At 41.4% G+C, this 22949-nt stretch overlaps 1 protein-coding gene across 1 annotated transcript; it reads right to left on the reverse strand.

Moving 5' to 3' along the window:
* Nucleotides 1-2232: 2232 nt before the first annotated feature.
* hmgn6 (high mobility group nucleosome binding domain 6) lies at nt 2233-9266 on the reverse strand. Its single transcript, XM_069893620.1, has 6 exons — nt 9033-9266; nt 7346-7369; nt 7208-7237; nt 7064-7114; nt 5096-5236; nt 2233-2922 (listed from the first exon to the last, which is right to left on the reverse strand). The coding sequence occupies exons 1-6, from the start codon at nt 9045-9047 to the stop codon at nt 2875-2877; spliced, it is 309 nt and encodes a 102-aa protein (XP_069749721.1). The 5' UTR covers nt 9048-9266; the 3' UTR covers nt 2233-2874.
* Between the last annotated feature and the right edge of the window lie 13683 nt (nt 9267-22949).

Consider the following 22949-nt stretch of genomic DNA (forward strand, 5'->3'; position numbering starts at 1 on the left):
CCAAAAATGCACAGAGGTAGTTTTATTTGAGCTTTCAAATTATATACACTGCTCACAATAGCATTCCCTGCATAGGAGAGCAACAAATATTAATACTGTTGTTCCGAGTACAGAGGACCCCAAAACCCAGCAGCGATAGATATACACCACGACAAAGGGTTACTTAAACAAAAGTTGCTTTTAATTATCTTTGAATATGAAAATAGAATCAATCTTTAACATGTCTATTGACTCACTTAACCCCCCACCTCTAATTCTAAGTGCACGTTCAGCAAAGGTCTTTGGTTCACAATCTTACTGGTTGTAGGCAACTCTTGTACTGTGCACAGAAGTTAATATTAATAAAGTTCACCAGGCTTTGGTTCTTAACAGGTAAATGGTTACCACTCAAAGGTTCTTGTTGGTTTTCAGAGTTTTTCTTGTTCCAGGACATCCACAACGGATTCTTTTTTACTCAGCTACTCCAGTGTCTTGCTGACAAAACTTGTCCCCTTCAGGGTTCTCCAGATGATAACCTCTTTCAGGTCACCAGAGTCACTTTGTTTCTCCTATTCCAAGGGAAACATCAGACAGCCAGTCCTCTCCTTTGACCAGGCTGTCTTCCAAATCTTGCCAGCTTGTCCCTCTGGAACCGATGTCTGTGTCTCTCCTTTCTCTCCCTCCAAATCTGAGAGCAAAGCCTGTTTTTTTCTGCTCTCTGCCTGCAAAAATCACATGAACTTCCAGACAATAAATGCTCTTTTCCAGACAGAGCTGCAACTGCCTGTTGTTACATTTATTGCCTTTTGCAAATAACAGTCCGTCATAAATCTGAGCACTCTTGCAAAAGCTCCTGCAAAAATTCTGTTTTAAAGTGTTTGTGTGTGACCTGCTCTAACAAACCTTTCCCAATTTATCTCCCTAACACCTCTATATACTCTGTCACAATGTACTTCTGTTCAGTCCACACATGACCCAATAGCCTCACAATTGAATTATTTTACCTCACTCCGTCTAACCAGTCTCTGGCTTCCTACTATGCTTCAATGAATCAGATTTTCCATCTAAATTCTTTTGGTAATTGAATAGAACTTCTATAATTTCAACTCCTGTTATATTGCACCAAGTGTCCCCTCCCTCATACCATGTCATAGAGCTTTTGTTATCTTCACAACTTAAAATCTGTATTACCATTTCGACGAAAGGTAATCATATTTGAATGCTAGCCACTTCGTTCCTTATGCAATACAATCTCTTGTTTGCAAATAAAATTTTCTTTATGCATAACATAAAACAATCAAAAATACATAATTGTCACTTGATGCATATTTCTCAGACTGGTTGGATGTTATTTTGATTATTATTAAATTATATTACCAGCAAGATAAATCTTTCATGAATCGGATGAAGGGAAAGGAAGCATGAGACATCAAACATCATGGAAACAAGCCGTGCAACCCACTGAATTCATGCAGCCCATATTATTCCCATTCTTTGTACACTTGGTCTATAAATCTTCAATACCATGACAGATCAAGTATTCATTTAATTAAGCCAGATGCTGAACTCTGGGACTTTTTGAAGTCAGACACTGGACCATAGTTTTATTTTACTTTGCTTTTGGAGTATTATTCAGTAGCAAGGTCCAAAGGCTTAATAGCCTACAGTGAATGATAGCCATGTAATCGCTAAATTTAAATATGGATTAAATAACAAACTAGTTTGTATAGACAGTACCACAAAGCTTTCAGAAAAGCTCATCTGTGGGGCAAGAATTTTTATTACCCTTACCTGATATGGCCTTTCAGTATGATTATTAGTTTCTACCCCAGGGCTGTAGCATGAAGCACAACACTCTTTTATAGAAAGCAGCACTGAAGTACATTATCAAAGATAGGTTGCAGAAGAGCTAAATGTGTTCCTAAAATGGTTGACAGTAGTGTAGAACAAATACAGGTCATCCTCAACTTATGACTGTAATTGGGACCAAAAGATTGGTCATAACTCAGAATGGTCATGTCAGATTGGCATGTCTTAATGAAGTATTAAAGCAATTTTTCAAAAAAAAAAATTCAATAAACCTTTAATGAAGAATCTCAGCATATGTACACTATTTTAAAAAAGATTGGTCGTATGTGCAGGTGGATGTAACTCTCGTAGGTCGTAAATTGAGGACTATCTGCATATTTTAAGTAGAAAAGTGATGGATTGTGTGTTGCACTGTTCTTTAAAATAATTAAATAGCAGGAAAACTTTTTGTAGAGAAACACTGGGGAGTTTTTTTTTATTAAGGTAAATTATCCAGCAAAAATTCTCAACAGGAAATGGGTACATACAGCCATCTGCCCTTTTAAAAGGTGTTATTTTCAATTAGAAACTAGTTTTACATGATTGCAAAGGTTTTTCTTTACAGAAATGACAAATTTAAAATTAAAATATTTTTCACATTAGATTTCCAGGCCCCACATTTTTTTTTTCACCAAAATATTTTACCTGGTTACAAAACTAACCCACAAAACCACTGGAATGTTTTGACACATACAACTTTCTCCTTACTCTTACCCACTTGTAATAGCCTAACACCACAAATACCTGGTGAATTAAAATATCAGACTTTTTTTTGAGTATGACACAAGACAAACATTGACAGAAGTCAATAACTACCACCATTTACTTGCCCCACATATCACACTAACTACAACAATCACAAATTTAAAACAATGATTCTTTAGGGTTTTAAACCCCCAAATAATCTTGAGATGTGGGTGTTTCCATAATTAAATCCATGCTAAAAAAACCTTGTATTTATAAAATAGTTGATAAAAATATTCCTCTCTGTTAACAATACAGTATGGAGGTATGGATGCCATTGATGGAGATGACAGGCAGATGCAGTTACTCTGACTTGGCTTCTTTTTCTTCACAGCTTTCAGTTGACTGCGCCTGAAATGTAAAATAATTAATAAGTTGTACAAAAGCTGTATTTACTTATGACCAATTGTTAATTGAAAAAAAGTGTCCCCTTGATCAGCCCGGCAGGAGAGAAAAACAGAAGAAACCAAAACTTTGAGCAAGCAGAGTCCTGGGTGGAGGTTTCACCATTGCAGTAATTAGCAAAGGTAATAAGATGCTGGTCCTCATTTCAAGAAGTATAAAGAATAGTCAATGCAACTTTAGAGACCATTAAAGCACGGTGCAGATTTCAATTCTCCATAAAATGGAAAGATGTGCTTACATTTGAAGAAAAGGTGTAATAAAGGGTCATTTATTTAATAGAGATGAGGAGGAATTTCTTCCGAGAGTTTTGACACTTTGAAGTTATCCCATCCAAGGAACTGTGGAGTCAGAGCTATTGAATATATTCAAGGTGCAGAATGACAAACATTTAAACAAGAGTCAAAAGCCATAAGGGAAGGAGCAGAAAAGCAACACTGAATTGAAATAAGCCATGAACTAACAATTGATGGGATAGTTTTACATATGCTGATATACTGTATACCTTCCCACTTCTCAAGCATCAGCCACAAATCACTATCTTGACAACCAACAACTGTTTTAATGTTAAGAGATTCATGTGTCCCAGTAGCTTTAACCAGCTGTTGCAGTTTATTGGTTGAAAAGAATGCATAGAAACAGGCATCAAACACTGTTTGCTGTTGTATGGTCAGAAAAATAGAGACATCTGCCCCAAACTTGGAATTTCCTCTCAGCGTCAGAGATGACATGGTAAAATAAAAAACAGCAGAATTCTTCAAATTAAAATGAGTGAACCCAAAGACTGAGGGAAAATAATATTCAGGGCAGTAGAATAAAAAAAATTAAGGATAAGTGCCTTTAAAAATCTGAAAGGAACACAGACCTAGAAATGAAACTAAATACCCTAGAGCTGTTCAACATAAGATAATGAATGTTAAGCATATTCAAAAGTTATTTTTAAAGACAATGTCACAGAAAAGTGATAGCCCATTTTAGACAAATGTTACATTCCAACCAGCCTCATAAGAATGCCAACCATTCAGAAAGTGATACGTTCAGATCAGAAAGGGGGAAAACATCAAACATATATCAGGGCGTTAATGAAGGCAAGGCTGATTACACAAGTGGAGTGCCCACAGTAAAGCAGAAAAGTCAATTAAGCAATTTAAATAATAAGAGTTAAAGAAGGAATGTAGTGATATAAAACCAATTAATATCTGGTAAATGCAAAAACTCCTGGTCGAAATCATGAGGAACATTGAAGAGCAAGTAGAACGTTAAAAGAAAGTGATTGTATTGCAGTTGTCTCATCCCCTAAAATATTCCCAGTTCAGTGGTTGTTTTATTAATTTGAACTATACCTGCCATTCTGCACAGAGGAGGAAAACCAGGAAATTATTGATTTTAATCTGGTGGTGAATCATTGGTATATCCCATGTCTTTGAGGTCCATGGAGATGTGCTTCCATTTGGCCTCTGCTGTGTCTTTAGTCACCCTTCAAGCGATCAGCCACGTGTTGTGACTACAGCTACAACAGAGGCCAAATGGAAGCACATGTCCATGGACTTTAAAGCTAGTTCAGGCTAAAACCAGGAATAGAAGACAAATCATTCACTGAGAAGCAGGGCTGTGTGGGAGTTAAGCAAAAAAAAATACTTAATGTCTTTCTGATGAAAGGTCATCAACACAAAACATTTTCTCTGCAGATGCTTGGATGCTGCCTGACTTGCTGAATATCTATCTCTATCCTTTTCTATTGTATATGAGGGGTAATAGGGCAGATTTTGTAATTGACAGGATGCAATTGAGCAACATTATAGAAGAACTATTATTTACTTATCAATAAACTCAGTTGAGATATAAAGCCCATATATCAAAGTTGCTCATAATATCAAAAATGGGGAAGAATCCAAAGACGGTGGAGTATTTAATTAGAAAATTAAAAACTGATTTGGATAATTCAAGGGATAGGGAGGGGAGGATGCGAGGAGGGGGAAAATAAGGACTATAAATGATATTACGTGGAAAGAGAATGTAAAAATCTGTTTATTGGATTTGCATGTCTTTGAAAAAAATCAAAATATTTAAAAAACTGGACAAAACCTCAGAGAATGGATTTCAGTTTTTGATTTAGACTCACCTCATCGTTTTTGGCTTCTCCGTTCTCAGAGGGAGTTTCTTCTTTTGCATCCTCTTGGTTAGTCTCTTCTTTGCCTTTAGCTCCTTTTTTTCCCTTTGCTGGTGCTTTCTTTTCTTCCTTGTCATTGGCAGCCTTCTCTTTCTGGTAAAATATGGCAAATATTGCACTATTCTCAGTAACTGAGCAAACTGTTATCAAGCAGTTTCTGAACTTCAAACAGCCTACATTAACAAAAGTGGCAAGATTAATGGAAAACATTAAGCTTGCAAGTTACAATGACAATCCCCAATTTCACTCTTTTGATAGCTGGAATTCAAATATACACTAGCTTTGTGACTTAGCATGTGCTCCTCCCAGAAATTTAATGGCATGATGACTATAAATACTTGTGCATTTACAGAGCCCTCCATGTTTGGGACAAAGACACTTTTTTTTCTCCTTTATTTGCCCCTGTGCTTCACAGTATTAAATTTGTAATCAAACAATCCACATGTTATTAAAGTATATATTCCAGATTTTATTCAAGGTTATTTGTATACATTTTGGATTGACCATGTAGGAATTGCACTTTTTATACATAGTTCCCATTTCAGGGCACCATAATGGCTGGGAAAATTGACTTCACAGATGTTTGAGAGTACTCAAGTATGTTTAATTTCTTCATCGATGCAAGCATAACAGAGCTAGGCTTGCTTCAAAGTCTTTGATCACATTTGGAGTCTGTAATTGCCATTTTTCTACACGAGGACCAGAGTTGTGCCATTGAAAGTCAATGAAGCCATTATGAGGCTGAAAAACAATAAAACAGTAAGAGACATCACCCAAACTTCATGAACAGAAATAGAGAGGCTACACTGCAAGATGCAAACCACTAGTTACCCACAGAAAGTGGGGCCAGATTACAGATTGCCAAGAATTTAAGAGCCTGCAGAATTCTGGAAAGAGGTCTCGTTGACAGATGAGACCAAGTTTAACCTATATCTGTGTGAATGACAAGAGCAGAGTGTGGAGGTGTAAAGAACTGGTCTAGATCCAAAGCATACCGTCTTTGGCATGGTTTGCATCTTGTAGTATAGCCTATTTCTGTTCATGAAGTCTTCTATGGACAATAGTCACTGACATATCCACACCTGCCTCCTGAAGAGTGTTTCTAATCTATCAGACATATGTTTGGGGATTTTTCTTCATTATGATGAGAATTCTTCTGTCATCAGCACTGGAGTCTTCCTTGGAATACCAGTCCCATTGCAATTACTGAGCTCACCAAACTTTTGTTTTTGGGTGTTGTCTCTTACTGTTTAATCTTGTTTTTCAGCCTCATAATGGGCTTCTTTGACTTTCCTTGGCACAACTCTGGTCCTCATGTTGATTCCAAAGGTGATAAGCTTAGAAGCAAGCCCAGCTCTCTTATACCTGCACCAATGAAACAACTAAACATACCTGAGTATGTTTAGTTACTTGTTAAACACTTGTGAAGCAAAATGTCACAAACATTGCAGTGCCCTGCAATTTTAAAAAGTGCTGTAATTCCTGCAGGATCAAACCAAAATGTATACAAATAACCTTGAATAAAACCTGTAATGTGCACTTTTAATTGAATGTGAATTGTTTGATTACAAATTTAAAATTGTTGAGCACAGGGTCAAATAAAGGGGAAAACAAAGCATCTTTGTTTTCTACTGATTTTACTGATGCTTAAATTCCAATTTTCCAAACATTATCGCTGCATTTTTGGTACAAACAATTCAAATTATTATCACAATGCAAAATGTCAATCTCGTAAACACTGACAAATTTTACATGCTTAAAGAGCCAGACTAATTCTCTGCAGAGAAAGGCTATAGGAGGATGTCTCAGAACAAGATAAAAACGTGCAAAGTAACCAGTCCAATCACTGAATAAGTTCTTCAGCATCTTACCGAGGAAGGAATAAATATGAAGGATATTAGTTCTTAAAAATACTCTTACCTTAGCTGCTGCCTTCTTTTGTTTTGGCTCTTGTTTGGGTTCTGATATTTTCTGTAATAAAAAACGACACATCTCATCTGCTCAAAGACAACAACAACAACAAAAAATGACTGAATACTTTATTGCACATAAAAGGTTACGTACCGCTGACAATCTTGGCGACTTTCTTGTTGGCTTTAAAAGATAAAAAGGTACAATAATTTCACAACATCTTAAACTGCATTTACTTGAATGTCCAAATGCTGACAAGGTTTCTTAAAAAAACATATTAAAGGCACTGACCTCATCTTGCGTCTCTGCACCATTCTGTAAATACAGAAGAACATCTATTGATTACACTTGTCATGTCAATAAAACTTTCTAAAGCATTCTTTTGAAGAAGTTGCTAGTAAAAGCTCACCCAAAGGAAACTGAACCTTGGCCTATTGATTCAAGAGATTCTGTTATTTAATCAAATTTAAGATATTCTTTTAATTTTTGCCTATACCAGGCAATCTTCTGCTATTTGAACTCAAGAGTTCTATCATAAATGGAGCACATTTATATTAAGTTCCACCAGTAAGGTTAGGTTCACTTTAATCAACATATATTTTCCTTATCATATAATCTCATTATACCCCTTTTCCACCTATACATCTACCATTGTGCAGGTCAGGTCAGCAATATGGCATTTTGAAAGGAGGTTCAAACAAGGTGAATACAGAGGTAAACTGCACGTGGAGCAGCAATCTGCTGAGAACACAGCAGGTCAAGCAGCACCAGTGGAAGAAACAGAATGGTCAACGTTTTGGCCTGGAAACAAAGTCCCACTGAGTTCCTCCAATAGATTGTGGCTCCAGATTCCAGTGTCTAGTCTCCAATAAGCTATCTACCAGGGTTCAGCTCTAATAGTACTGTAATGGCAATCCGTTGGAGGGACAGGGTTACAAGCAGCTGCAGTGAAAGAGAGAAAAAAAAAAATCATCTCCCCCATCAGAAGCTACTCCACCCTCTGATCCCTCCTGGTTTCCAGCATTTGCCTGATTGCATGAATGGGAAGATGTCAGCACACACAGGCTGAGATCCAGCGTGATCTATAAGGAGTTTGTACCTCTAGCCTAGGTGACCTGCGTGGGTTTTCTCCCACCTGCCAAAAGGTAGGTTAAATTGGTGTATTTGGACACCACAGGTTTTGTGGGTCCTCTACCGTGCTGCATTGTTAAAAATCAAACTTCTATAAACTATAGACCATGAATGATCCGTCTGCTCTATTGAGCCGTTATTTCTATCTTGCTCTGATAGCCTCCATGGATTTATCTTTCCATATTAGTTCTTTTGTCTTGCATTTGTGAGTCTTTCAATTCTTACTGTTGCAATTAGTGTATCTTATGTCCCCGCTTGGCTGCAGCAAGGATTTCGGTGCATCTGCACCCGGTCGCGTACATGGACGATCTACTCTCACTGAATTTGCACGAGTTAACGGTGGTGCAAGCTGCTGAAATCCCGGGGCACGCCACCAACGTCACCGCGTGACGCGTCTCCATGACGTCACCGCCTCATTCAAGATTCCCGCCTTTTTTTCCGCCGACATCCTCCCCCCTCTTCGCGCGGACGGAGCACTAGAGTCGGGCATGCTCCGCCCCCCTCCCCTGACCGCCGGGTGAAGAAGCGCGAGATCGGGTTGCCACCCTCATCCCTCGCCAGTCCTCCTTGCCGCGTGCCCACTACCGGGCAGGAGGCGACACTGCGCCGCGGCTAAAGAAGGGGAGGAGGAGGGGGGGGGGTGAAAAACGGAGAACAAAGGAGTCATCCGCCGCCATCCCTCCCGACCCCAGTCGCGGCCCGGACTGTCACGGCGGGCCTGTCATCGCCCGCTCCGGATTCCGGGCGGCCGCTTCAGTGCGAAGGGTGGGCGGCGGCTCCAATGTCAAATACTCGCCAACTCGCAGCTGCCATCAACAGAACTTCAGCTCGGCGCCGTCCCACCTACCTTTCTCTTAGGCATGGCGACTCGGGATTGAGCGAAACAATCAATTAAAAACAATGCCGAAGACGCAAAAGATTTAGGGCTATTTAAAAAAAGAGCATACGGTTAAAATATAAAAATCACAGTGTTTTTTTTCCTTCCCCCCTTTTGGACACTAGTACCGCCAATGGCCACTCACGGCGAGCAGCACCGCACAACCAACCCTGATGCCGAGCGCCGCGTTAACTGACGGCGCCCTCCGCCAATCGGCGGCGGCCGGCCCACCGGCAGATCGGGAGGAGGGCATCTCTCCCTCCTGCTGGGGTTCCAGCCAATCGGAAGGCTCGGGGGGCGGGCTGCGGGGAGAAGGTCGGGGGGTGGGATGCCCGGGCTCCCGCGCACTCGGCGCCAAGGGGTGTAGAAAAAAAGAAGGCATGGCGGCTGCCCCGCCGCGGATCTCCGCCACCAGGTCGGAGCACGCCAATCGCTGAACAAACACAACCATGCAGCATGGACGACCCCCCCCCCCCCATCACCATCTGAAAAGACATTAATCCGCTTAAACCGGCTGAAACCAGATCTTATTAAAACCCACCCGTGGTTGGTCAGGACCCAGTCACGTGACGCCCCCCAACTATAAATGACCCTTGACCAGCATGGCAAATTGGAGATCTACTCTTTACCTCCTACTCATTTTTTTTCCCTTGCGGGAAGGAAGCACGGCTAGAAGTGCGGGGCAGCCCAGTGGCGGGCTGTGGCCCAAGGGCAGCGTGTCATGTGGCAGAGGGGGCAGCCTGACAGGCGGCTCCGCTTGTCAACTCAAGTTTATTGTCATCCGATTCCACAAGTCCAACCCGACGGAGCAGCCTTCTCCGGTCCTCGGTGCACCAACAAACCGCGCCGACACACAGCCAGACACAACACGCACACACAATGCACATGATGCAGGGCAAGCGTTTCATCTGCACGGTCTCGGGTGCTCAGTGTGGGGCTGCGCTGTGGCCGCTCGGCATTCTGCCTGCCCGTAAGCCCGTAAGTCCTGGTGTTCATCGCCGAATACAGCAGATCCCAACCGAGTTGGTGCCCTTTAACAGCTCCCATGTTTGTTTCACCACTGTGTGCGAGTCAATTTCACGTCTATGGGTCCACCCCCCCTCCCCTCCTTCCACGATTAGATGTAGAGGATTAAGTAACGTCACGTCCACAATCCGTATTCATACATTTTATTCGGACGTCCCTGTTTGCAGCGCTATTGTTTATAAAAACAATGTTCGGTGAGGGGCGAATAACTGTTTACTCCCAGAGCAATGCGTTGTGAGGCAAACGAACTCCGCAACTGGATCCTTTCAAAGCGAGGAACGCGAATGAATCAGAACCCCCCCCCCGCCCCCCGACACAGCGGGGGCGTTTGCAATGGGAGATGTGATCGTCCCCGACGTTGATCGAGAGCAGGGGCTGCGGAATCCATTGTGCTGCTTTTGCAACCCCAACGAGCTGGATCAAGTCGAATGTGCTGGCGGGCGGGCGGACGGGGTGGGGGTTAAATGAGCCTGACTGCACCGAAGAGTTTCCGTGCACCTACTTGGAGAAGGATGTCACGAATAAGTGTATCGTTTACAAAGAACGCCCCAGTGAGCGTGGTCGCAGTCAACCTGCAAACCTACATCTTAAGATACATCGAAGATCATCAGAATGCTTTTTATTTTGGGTAGATGCATCGTTAAAATCCCAGATTCATTGTGAATCGTGGTGCAAGAGTAATTAAAACTTATCCAGGATAGATGTTTTTTTTACACCTTATAAACGTGGAGCTTGACGCATTTTCAACCACTCAATAATTTATTGCCTAAACATAGAGATTGTCGAACTATATCGGCATCTCACCAATATTTACTCCGCACGTAAGGAGCTAATTAAAAAAAAAACTATATTTCCTACACGTAGTGGAACACAGCACAAAGGACATAATGATTCATGATGTTGACACTCGTTGAATTCTTTCCACCCTCAAAGTCATTCCCCGTTTTTAGGTATAATTCAGTCATCAAAGGTGTACAGCAGAGAGAACTGGGCACCCTGTAAACGTGATTAATCCCAGAATTTAATAAGATCATTGGTTTTTGGCATGGTTTAATCCTGCTCAAACCTCGGCAAAATGGCGTTGATTGAAACCAAACTTCCCCCAAGAAAGCAGAGAATAACCATAGTTGTCAAATATGTCCAAAGTGTCCCCGTCTTCAAAATGTAACTTCTTTCATTCTGACATATTGTATTTCACTCATTATAAATGGGAAGTGCAGCTACAGGTAATTATGCAGGAAGCTAACCTATTATTTTGTCTGTGTTGAACTGACTTGCTGTTTACCATTTCCACAGCAAGCGTATTCTGTAATCCCTCTTGAAGCATATTAAATTTCTATCACAGTTTTTACCTTTTAACAGTTTTGGAAATTGATGTCGCAGTTTATAACCTTTTGGTGAGCATAACATAAAGGAGCCTCCAAATAAAAGTAGTTGTTTTTAGTCTTGACGCTTTCAGAATCCAAATCAGATAAATTAATAATTCCTCAATATTCATCCAGCTGCAGATTTTGTCTGACATCAGTCCAAGAGTGAGCATATTCAGATTTAGGACGGAGAGGTTCACCATTCATCTAATGACTGCACCATTGTTCAAATGTATTAGAAAACGAGTAAAACACCAAATCTTTACCTCCTGTTGATGCTGCAAGACCTGCTGAGTTCCTCCAGCATTTTTGTGATTTTACTACAACCACAGCATCTGCAGACTTTTGTGTTTCAAACCATCAATAAGGAGTTATTTTAAGCCTATTAGAGCTAATGTTTGAAAATCTATCATAAGTTCAAACATTTTTTTTCATAAGGTAATAGGCATACTCACTGTCAGTGCAAGTAAACAAAAACCTTTGTATTCTGAACCTCAGTGCACCAGTTCTATGTAAACTTTCCATTATTCCATCTCCATCAGAAGGTACAACGTTGTTTGTCCATTTCCCAGCCTTCATCATTCAGAGAGAGATTGCTAATTTGTGGTAATTTGGAGGCAGTGAATTTTATTTTGTATTGATTCAAATCCTGAGAAACAAAGTAAGCCTGCCCTTATGTATTGAATTAAATTGTTTATTGTACAGCCATATAGTGAGAAGCTTAGATTTTGGAGCTATAAAGGCAGCTCAAAGAAAGTCACCACACTCTGGCACCACTCTGTATTCACGAAAACAAATTCACAGTAAACAGTACCAAGATTAATCATGACGTTGATAGCATTTAACTTTATCATCAGCATTAATATTAATAACCATGAAAACCAACAAGGTCGGGTCAGATACAGCAATGAGCTCTCTGAACCCTTCTCCATTAACAATGGCGTGAAGCAAGGCTGCATTCTCGCACCAACGCTCTTTTCAATTTTCTTCAGCATGATGCTGAAACAAGCCATGAAAGACCTCAACAATGAAGACACTGTTTACATCCGGTACCGCACGGATGGCAGTCTCTTCAATCTGAGGCGCCTGCAAGCTCACACCAAGACACAAGAGCAACTTGTCCGTGAACTACTCTTTGCAGATGATGCCACTTTAGTTGCCCATTCAGAGCCAGCTCTTCAGCGCTTGACGTCCTGTTTTGCGGAAACTGCCAAAATGTTTGGCCTGGAAGTCAGCCTGAAGAAAACTGAGGTCCTCCATCAGCCAGCTCCCCACCATGACTACCAGCCCCCCCCACATTTCCATCGGGCACACAAAACTCAAAACGGTCAACCAGTTTACCTATCTCAGCTGCACCATTTCATCGGATGCAAGGATCGACAATGAGATATACAACGGACTCGCCATGGCAAATAGCGCCTTTGGAAGACTACACAAAAGAGTCTGGAAAAACAACCAACTGAAAAACCTCACAAAGATTAGCGTATACAGAGCCATTGTCATACCCACACTCCTGTTCGGCTCCGAATCATGGGTCCTCTACTGGCATCACCTACAGCTCCGAGAACGCTTTCACCAGCGTTGTCTCCGCTCCATCCTCAACATTCATTGGAGCGACTTCATTCCTAACATTGAAGTACTCGAGATGGCAGAGACCGACAGCATCGAATCCACGCTGCTGAAGATCCAACTGCGCTGGGTAGGTCACGTCTCCAGAATGGAGGACCATCGCCTTCCCAAGAACGTGTTATTTGGTGAGCTCTCCACTGGCCACCGAGACAGAGGTGCACCAAAGAAGAGGTACAAGGACTGCCTAAAGAAAGCTCTTGGTGCCTGCCACATTGACCACCGCCAGTGGGCTGATATCGCCTCCAACCGTGCATCTTGGCACCTCACAGTTCGGCGGGCAGCAACCTCCTTTGAAGAAGACCGCAGAGCCCACCTCACTGACAAAAGACAAAGGAGGAAAAACCCAACACCCAACCCCAACCAACCCATTTTCCCCTGCAACCGCTGCAACCGTGCCTGCCTGTCCTGCATCGGACTTGTCAGTCACCAACGAGCCTGCAGCTGACGTGGACTTTACCCCTCCATAAATCTTCATCCGCGAAGCCAAACCAAAGAAGGAGAAGAGAAGAAGAATATTAATAACAGCCCAAAGAAAATTTAAATCAACACTAACAGCAACTTGGCAATGGGAATCTGCATGGCAATCACACAGCTATCTGGCCCTCCCTCTCTCTCTCTTATCAGGCTCGCTCTGTTCACACTGGTCTCAACCTGACCAACCCTAACCCTAACCGAAACATTTCTGAATATACAAACTAAAAGGACCTTCCAAGTCAATCACTTCCTTGCACCATTTGTTAAAAATAGTGTCTGTTTCTTATTTTGATAACTTGGATCTCCCAAAAAAAGAAACCCCCAAATTAATTATTTTCCTTAGGTGAAATGCACAAAAGTGTCAGGAGGTCATGCAGCATCCATGGGAATTAAAAGGCAACCAACATTTTGGAACTGGGCCCTTGGTAAGGAATCTGAAAAACACCCAAGATATTTGAATAAAAAGGTGGCAGGTGGGGAGAAGAGAGGAGGGAAGAAAGGGCAGGGGGAGGAGTACAGGCTAATAGGTAAGAGGTGATAGGTGGATACAGGTATGAAGACGGAAGAGAAAAAAAGCTGAGGTGCTGGGGGAGAGGGCAGAGGACTAAGAAGGGTAGTACTCTGAGAGGAAAAGGAAGGGAAGGGAGTGGGGCATTGGAGGAAAGGAGATGGGCAGGGAAAGAGAGAAACCTGGAGAAGAGGTTAACAGAATTTGGAGGTTGATAGTGATTCTATGTCTGGTTGGAGACAGCCAAGGCAGAACATAAGGCATTGTTCCTCCACTTTTCTTTAGGTGACAAGTCTCAAGGTGATATGTTGTTCTTGAAGATTGCATTGATTTCAGCATTTTCAGATATGCCTTGATTCTCACATTACCAGCATTGTTTTCTCTCCTGAGAATGTAGGTTTCAGACTACCTTTTGCAGACCTGGCTATTGTTATATATTAGCCTTTAGCCAATATTTTCGCTCATTACTCATGTTTCCACCCTCTCACAGATAGGGATTTGTTCTCTACAGCTCCTTTTCCACTGGCAACCCAGTTAATTGGCTCTGCAGTGTCCTGGGATAGGAAGCCCTTTGTGCCATTTCCACTGGGCCACCCTTAACTGGGATACTCATTGCTTTTCCACTGAATTCACTCATCCCTGGGGATCAGAGCGTTCTACCTTCAACTGGAAACAGGTGACTTTCTGCTGTTCCTTTTGACTGGTTTTATCAGCACGCTGGCGTCAGCAAATGCCGGGAATTTGAGTAGGGGTAGAGGCAGTTAATTCCCGGTGTGAAATGACATAATTTGACGCCAGCGTTCGGACAGTGTTCCTTTTCCACTGGACACTGTCCCAGTAAATACCCAGCAAATTCCTGGTGCAGGGTGTCAGTAGAAAAGAGGCTTACACCTCCCCCCCACCTCCATTCAGGGCCACTAAATGAACCTCGATGAGGCAGAGCTTCACATTCATATCATCCAGTTTAGTCCACTGCATTTGGTGTAGCATTCTCTACATAGGCAAGACCAAACAGAGATTGGCTGACTGCTTCACCAAGCACCTGCGCTCCACTTATGTTTCTAAATTTGAGTTTCCTGTAGTCAACCATATTAACTCCCCCCAACCTTTAGTGAAATATTTGTCTTCAGCTTCATTAATTGTCAGGGTGAGGCCAAACGTAAACGTGGAACAGTGCATCATATTTCTCCTGGACAGCCTTAAACCCAACAGCATGAACAGTGATTTTTCCAACTTTAGTGACCCCGCACCTCCATCTGGTTCCACTGTTTCTATCTCTTTTTTTTACCTACTCTTAAACTAGGTTCATTAGGAATGGCAATGGGGTGCGGGTCCTTCACTCCTTTTCTCCTCTATGTCAACGAGTTGTGGATGGTCCAATCTTGACACATCTTCTGGTGGGAATCAATCCATGTGACCCTTTATGCCTTCAAGCACATTGCTCCTTTCTGTCTTTGTACCTGACCCTGCAGTCTGGTCATCCTTCTCATACTCTTAGTGTGCCTGCCACCTTGTGTCTATGCTTTGGTGGACTTTGAATGTCACCTTGGCATTACCTATTTCTTCCTGGGTTGTTTCCACCTTCTGCTTCTACTTCTTGAGATAAAAAGTTGTCTCTTCCATCTCTCCTCTAAGTTTGGTCTGTGGTTAACTGGGTGGGTACAAAACTAGTCAAGTCTTGCACAGCACTGCAGCCTTTAAAGATGCTACAAATAAAATTAATTAACTGCAAACTCTGCAAATAAAATTACAGGCGATTACAGAAACTGCTGAAGACTGTACAATGTAAAATACTTCAACTTCAAATTCAAGTTTATACAGGAAGTTTACAAGAGGAAATAGCATTTTTCTGGACTATGGTACACACATATAATCTACAGCACATAATAGTCACATGTATACATAAATATAGTATGTAAAACAAAAATATATAAATATTTTGGAATAATTTACTAGTTTCATTTATGGGGACCCAAGGTTACAAGATACCGTTTATCAATCTCACAGCCTGTGGGAAGAAGCTATTTCCCATCATAATAGACCTGATTTTGATACTCCTGTACCTTCTTACTGATGGTAATTGGTCAAAGATGCTGTGTGATGCATCCTCAATAATCCTTTGAGTCTTATTTAACCATCGCTCCTGGTGAATGTCTTCAACAGAGAAGAGGGAGACCCCAGTAATCTTGGTCATTTTGATAATACTCGAAAATGCCATGAGCTCAACCCTTAATGGTAACTTAAATCTCATGCTTTGATCTGAATAAGAAATTTTTTTGGATTTAAATTTTATTGGTTCTTTAAAAAAAAAGTTTCCCCAAACCCTCGAGTCAGTGTTAAAGTATGTACATCATAAATTACAAAACATTTTGATATAGGCTTGTAACTTATAATTTTATACACCAATTGTATTTGACTCTGAAAAGTTTGAAAAGATATAATCTGAGGGGTTCCGATTTGTGTTTTCGTTGCAATGATCAGAAAGATGTTTTTACACTCTGTATGGTCCTGTGACAAGGTTAGGTTTTTTTTTGGTATCGGGTAAGAGATTGTTACAGAATATTTTGAAAATAAAATTTTCCTTAGATCCAAACATTTTTTTAAATTGGAGATATTAGTGAATTGGGTTTGTTTTATAAATTGGATAAAATTCAATTAGCTTTTTAGAGATTCACATTAGTATCGGCGAGGAAATGTATAGCTATTTCATGGAAAGATCAAATGGATCTTAATTTATAAAGATGGCATTTGGAACTAAGGTCATGAATTCCATTGGAGAAGATAACTTATAATTTAAGAGATAAATATTATGTATTTAAAAAGATTTGGAGCCCATATTTGGATCATTTCAATTTGAAAATTTAAAGATAGGGATTTGAGTGCTGCCGAGTCTCCTTAACTCATATTAAGTGAACTGTGTTTAGTATTCTCCTCTTGTTTCTTTCCTTTTTTTGTTGATGGTTAGGGGGTTTTGATGTAGATTAGAGGAGGGTGTAGTTTTAGGTTGGGGGGGTTGGGGTTTTTTCTCCAGTAGATTTATAGTTTTTCTATATATATATAAACCATGTTTAAATTTTGATATATATTTTATTTTATAGTCTGTAATCATGGTTGTTTTTCTTATAAATAAAATATTCAAAGTTACAAAACAAAATAGAAACAAACAGCAGCAAAAAATATCAATATAATAACAAGTGTCTATTTAGACCTCTAATAGCAGAAAAAAAGCTGCCTTCATTAATAAGCTTCACAACTACATCCACCGCTATTTACGCCCCCTCCTCCCACTTCAGGAAACCTAGATATTTGCCCCATTTTTCCAATTTATCAAACTCTTTGTAAGACATGTGTTCAAATGCTGCCTCTTCAGCCTTTTCTGAGGGCCCACTCCTGAAATGATGGTTCCCCCCCCCCCAATATTCTTCCCAACCTCCAAGTATAATTTGTCTCCCTAACGTTATATTTGTCTGAATCCATTTTTGAGAGTATTTATCCCCAAATTACCCAAGTGTGTCTCCCAAGGAAAGAGTTTGGGGCAAAAAGGAATTTGAATACCTGAAACTTCATCAATATACTTACGCATCATAATCCAAAATTATTGAAAAGGATTAAAAAAATAAGTAGAAGGAGGACATTAGCCCCCCCCCCTCCCTCACACAAAAAAAAGATTTTTACCTCAGCACCACTTTCTGGCACCAACTCATCATCCCTGGATCCCGCATGCATCCAAATACCTAACTCTGAAAGTGAATAGAAGTCACTCCACTGGTCACACGAGGAAGCTTCTCCCCATTTGCACAGCTGATTGCCTCTGTTCCCTGCCACAGTTTCATTGAACCTCACTTAATATGCTTAAATAGTTAGATATATCATTCCATTGAAATCAAAGCTTACATGTCCCAGTGATCAGTGATCTTCTCATATTTGCAGGGATCTGTAAATCTTTGTGAGTTGTCGCTGTTTTCCCTGAGATTTCCTTATTTTACAATGCAAAAATCATGTCTAATATATGAGGAGGTGGGGGAAAAAAAGTAAATATTCACAGTTGGTCGCAGTGCTGAGTTGGATAGTAGTGCAAAGGGATCTCTGGTGGTCTATTGTGAGGTAGAGCCTGATAACTGCTGGAAAATAATTGTTCTTGAACCTAGTTGTGTCAGAATTCAGGTATCCGTACCTTCTGCCTGGAGGTAGGAGGGAGAAGAGATCACGGGCATGGTGAAGGGGTCTGTGTAATTGGATCCTGGATTTCATCACCTCCAAACCACAATCAATGAGGATTAGTAAGAACATCTTGTGTCAGATTATGCTGTGTTTTATATTGTATATAGATATGTTTTAAAGGAGATAAATTGTGGCAGGCTTTTTTTTTAAGTGTAGGTCACAAACAAATACTTCAAAACAGATCTAATTTAAAATACTGGAGCTCTGCACAAACCAGACAGGCTGGCTCTGTGTGCCTTTGCAAAAGCTTTGGGGAGAGCCTATAGAGACTTCACTAATGGATTGTTGTTTTGAAAAGCAACAGATGAAAGAACTCCAAGGATTAGGTCCGGAGCCGCAGTCTGTCTGAGTGCAGTTGGCTGTTCTAAGAGGGTCATGTGGTTTTGCAAGCAGAGAGAGAGAAAACAGGCTTTTCTCTGAGAGAGAGAATTCAGTTCTACATCCAGCAGCAGCAGCTGAGACTGGAACAGGACAAGCTTGAAAGCTTGTGGAAAAATGCCATTTTGAAGACAGGTTGTAAGTTCTTAGTTCAGCCTGGTCAAAGCCCTTGTGGTCCATACAAGAGGACAGGACTGGCTGCCTAATGTTTCACTTGAAATAAGAGAAACAAAAAGGAACTCTGTGGTGACCTGAAAGAAAGAGGTTATCATCTGGAAAATCCTGATGGGGCAAGTTTCTTCGGTAAGACACTTTGGCTGATTAGAAGGGATCAGTTTTTGTCCAGTGAACAACAAATCTCTCTCTGAAAACTGACAAGAACCTTCCTGAGTGGTAACCATTTACCTTTCAAACACCAAAAGCTGGAGAAATTCATAAATGTTAAATTCTGTGCACAGTATAAGAATTGCCTGCAACTAGTGAACTTGGAGGAGAGTGAAGTGAGAATGGACTGTGAATCAAATAACTTTTCTAAACTTGCACACACATTACATACACATGCGCTTAGAATTAGAAGGGGGTTAAGTATTGTTAAGTTAAGTTAATAGTAATAAGTTAAAGTTTGATCCAGTTTTTATGTTTAAAGATAATTAAAAGCAATTTTTGTTTAAGTAACCATTTGTCTTGGTGAATTTCTGTTGCTGCTGGGTTTTGGGGTCCTCTGGGCTCATAACAATCTCCACAATCTCCATCAGTACTGGATCACCACAGGACTGCGTTCTTAGCCCCCGCTCTACTCAGTTTACATCTATGACTGTGTGGCTCGATGTAACAACATCACTATTTACAAATTCGCTGACGATACCACAGTAGTGGAATCATTGAATCAGCAAACAGGATGGAGATTGAAAACTTGGCTGAATGGTGCACCAACAACAGCCTCACACTTAACGTCACCAAAACCAAAGAGCTGATTATTGACTTCAGAAAGAGAAAATCAGAGATGTACAAGCAGTGATCATTGGGGGATCAGAGGTAGAGAAGGTGAGCAAATTTAATTCTTCAAATCACTACCTTGGAGTATCTTTCCTGGACCTAACACACCAAAGGCATCGTGAAAAAAGCACTTCAGCCCCTCTACTTCCTCAGGAGTTTGCAGAGGTTTGGTATGACATCTGAAACCTTGGCTAATTTCTACAGATGTGTGATGGAAAGTTGTTGGCTGGCTGCATCACAATCTGGAATGGGGACACTAATACCCCTGAGTTGTAAAACCCTGTTAAAGGTACATTTTTTATTGACACATCACAGGCAAAACCCTCCCCACCATTGAGAACATCTACAGGGAACACTGCTGTTGGAGAGCAGCAGCAATCATAAGCTGGATAGCACAAGCTCTGTTCTCGCTGCTATCATCAGGAAAGAGGTATAGATGCCACAAGACTCTAACCACCAGGTTCAGGAACAGCTGTTACTCCTCCACCATCAGACTCCTCAAGCACAAACTCAATTAGAGACTCATTTAAAGACACTTACTTTTGCACTTTATTGATTTTTTTTCTCTCTGTTTTGCATAGTCAGTTTGTTTGCATGCATATGTATCTTCTTGATTACAGTTTTTTGTACTACCAGTAAGTGGTAATTCTGCCACGTCTGTAGGAAAAGAATCCCAGGGTGTCATGTATGTATTCTGATGATAAATCTGAACTTGAACTTTGAATTTTTATGATGTGGGCTTGCTTCTTGAGGCAGAGACTCATCAAAGTCCTCAGTGACAGGAGGTCAGAGCCCGCAAGGGTCTAGCTTCTGTCTGCCACTTTCTGCAGCCTTCTGAGTCCCAGGGCACTCAAGGTGGAAAGAGATGCTGTAATGAGAATATTCTGATTCTAAAATTGTTTGGGTGATTGAGTGAGAATCTGGCAAATTGAGTTTTATATGGGGAAGTGTGAGGGGTCATGCACTTTGCAAGAGGAATCCAAAGGTGGATCATTACCTAAATGGAGAGAGACTACAAGTTCAGAGGGACCTCAGTATTCTAGTATGGGAATCACTGAAAAGCTAGCAGGCAGGTCCAACAGATACTTAAGAAGAGGAACAGAATGCTGATTTTGATTGTGAAGGGGTTAGAGTATAAGATGAGAGGTGTGTTGTGGAATACTGCACTCATCTTTGATCCCCTAATCTAAAAAGAAAGCGATCCAGCCTCATCTCCTTCAGGGCAGACAGAGATATTGCTGCTCTGGCAGGACTCTAGGAGGAGGACTGTGCCTGTACATCAGTGCCAACTGGTGCACAAATGCCTCTCTTGTAAATACCTTCTGCTCAGCAGAGATAAAGTACATGCTGGTGAAATGCAGACCCTTCTCCCTGCCCAGGGAATTCTCAGCCACGCTGATGGCCGCAGTTTACGTTCTGCCTTCCGGTAATGAGGGTGAAGCCTTGAAGGAGCTTTACAGTATCACCTGCGAAGCCCAGAATTCCCACCCTGATGGTGCTATGATTGTAGCTGGCGGCTTCAGCAGTCTTATCACAGTTTCAGCAGCACGTCGACTTCGCCACCAGAGGAGAGAACACCCTGGATCAGGTGTACGTCAAGGACCCTGTTGTGTACAAGGCTACCATTGGCCTCACTTTCAGAAAACAACATCCACTGCATCTCCCCTTTATCTAGCCTGCTTGTCATTTCCTTAAAGAATTCCAATAGATTTGTCAATCAAGATTTTCCCTTCCTCCAAGTAATCTCATCCTTTATAATCAAGTCCAACATCTTCCCAATCACTGAATTCAGTCTAAGTGGCCTACAATTTCCTTACTGCTGCCTCCCTCCCTTCTTGAACAGTGGGGTGACATTTGCGACTTTCCAGTCCTCTGAGACTGAAAATCATTACCAATGCCTCTACAGTCTCTATTGCCACCTCTTTCAAGTCCAAAGGTACAATCCATCTGGTTCGGGAGACTAAGACCATTCAGCTTTCTGAGCAACTTCTCCCTTGAAAGAGTAGCAGCACTCACTTCCCTTCCCTGACACCCTTTGAAGAAGTTTTTTGTGTCCTCTTTGATATTATTTACTAGCCTACTTTCATACTTCATCTTTTCCTTATGTGTTTTTTAGTTTCTGTAACTTTTAAAAACTTACCAATCATCTATCTTCCCACTAATCTGTGTAGACTCTCTCTTTTGCTTTCACATTAGCTTTGACTTCCCTAGTCAGCCACATATGTGACATTTTGACATTCAAATATTTCTTCTTTTTTGGTACTTATTTATCTTGCATCCTCCTCATTATTTTGCAAAAACATCCATTGCTGCTCTGCCTTGTTCCCTACTAGTACCCCCTTCCAATCTACTATGGACAGTTCCCCTCTCAAGCCACTGTAATTCACTTTACTCCACTGAAATACGGACACATCTGTCATTACTTTCTCCTTGTTAAATTGAAGGTGCGACAGTGACTGCACTTCCTGAAAAGACTGAGGTGGGCAAGGCTACTGACCTCTATCCTGTCAGTTTTCTGCAGGAACTCTATCGAGAGCATTCTGGCCATCTGTATTACAATGTGGTGTGGATGCTGTAGCGCATTGGATCGGAGATCTCACTGCAGTCTCCCTCGTTCCCATCGACATGATATCTGTCTCTATGGGTGAAGTCAGAACATCATTAAAGATGGTGAACCCTCACAAGGCATACTTGGCAGGGTACTGAAAATCTACACTAACCAACTAGCCAATGTTCATGGACATTTTCAACCCCACCTGCTTCAAAAGGGTATCAATCATTCTGGTACCCAAGAAGAGTAGTGTGAGCTGCCTCAATGACTACTGTCCAGTAGCACTAACTTCTATTGTGATGAAATGCTTTGAGAGGCTGGTCATGGCCAGAATTAACATGTACTGAAGCAAAGATTTGGATCCACTGCAATTCGCCTATCGTCACAATCGTTCCACAGCAGATGCAATATCACTGGCTCTCCACTCAGCTCTGGATCACCTTGAAAACAGAAATTCATACATACTGCTGCTCTTCATCGACTGCAGCTCGGCCTTCAATACCATTATTCCCTCAGTGCTGGTCATGGAGCTACAAACTCTAGGCCTCTGTACCCCCACTCTGCAACTGGAGCCTTGACTTTCTCATTGGAAGACCACAGTCAATATGAATTGGAAGCAATGTCTCCTCCACACAGCTTATCAACATAGGCACACCCCAAGGATATGTGGTTATCCCACTGCTCTACTCATTATACACCATGACTGTGTGGCGAGGCACAATTCCAATGCTAGCTAC

Source organism: Narcine bancroftii, chromosome 8, assembly GCF_036971445.1.
Source record: "Narcine bancroftii isolate sNarBan1 chromosome 8, sNarBan1.hap1, whole genome shotgun sequence".
Taxonomy (NCBI): Eukaryota; Metazoa; Chordata; class Chondrichthyes; order Torpediniformes; family Narcinidae; genus Narcine; species Narcine bancroftii.

Bases quoted from the DNA above. Each gene is read 5' to 3' on its own strand.
- hmgn6 (XM_069893620.1), bottom strand. The intron at 7,238-7,345 runs GTCAGTGCCTTT...TATCTTTTAAAG, and splicing joins GTGCAGAGACGCAAGATGAG to CCAACAAGAAAGTCGCCAAG. The intron at 2,923-5,095 runs GTGAGTCTAAAT...TTTACATTTCAG, and splicing joins GAGAAGCCAAAAACGATGAG to GCGCAGTCAACTGAAAGCTG.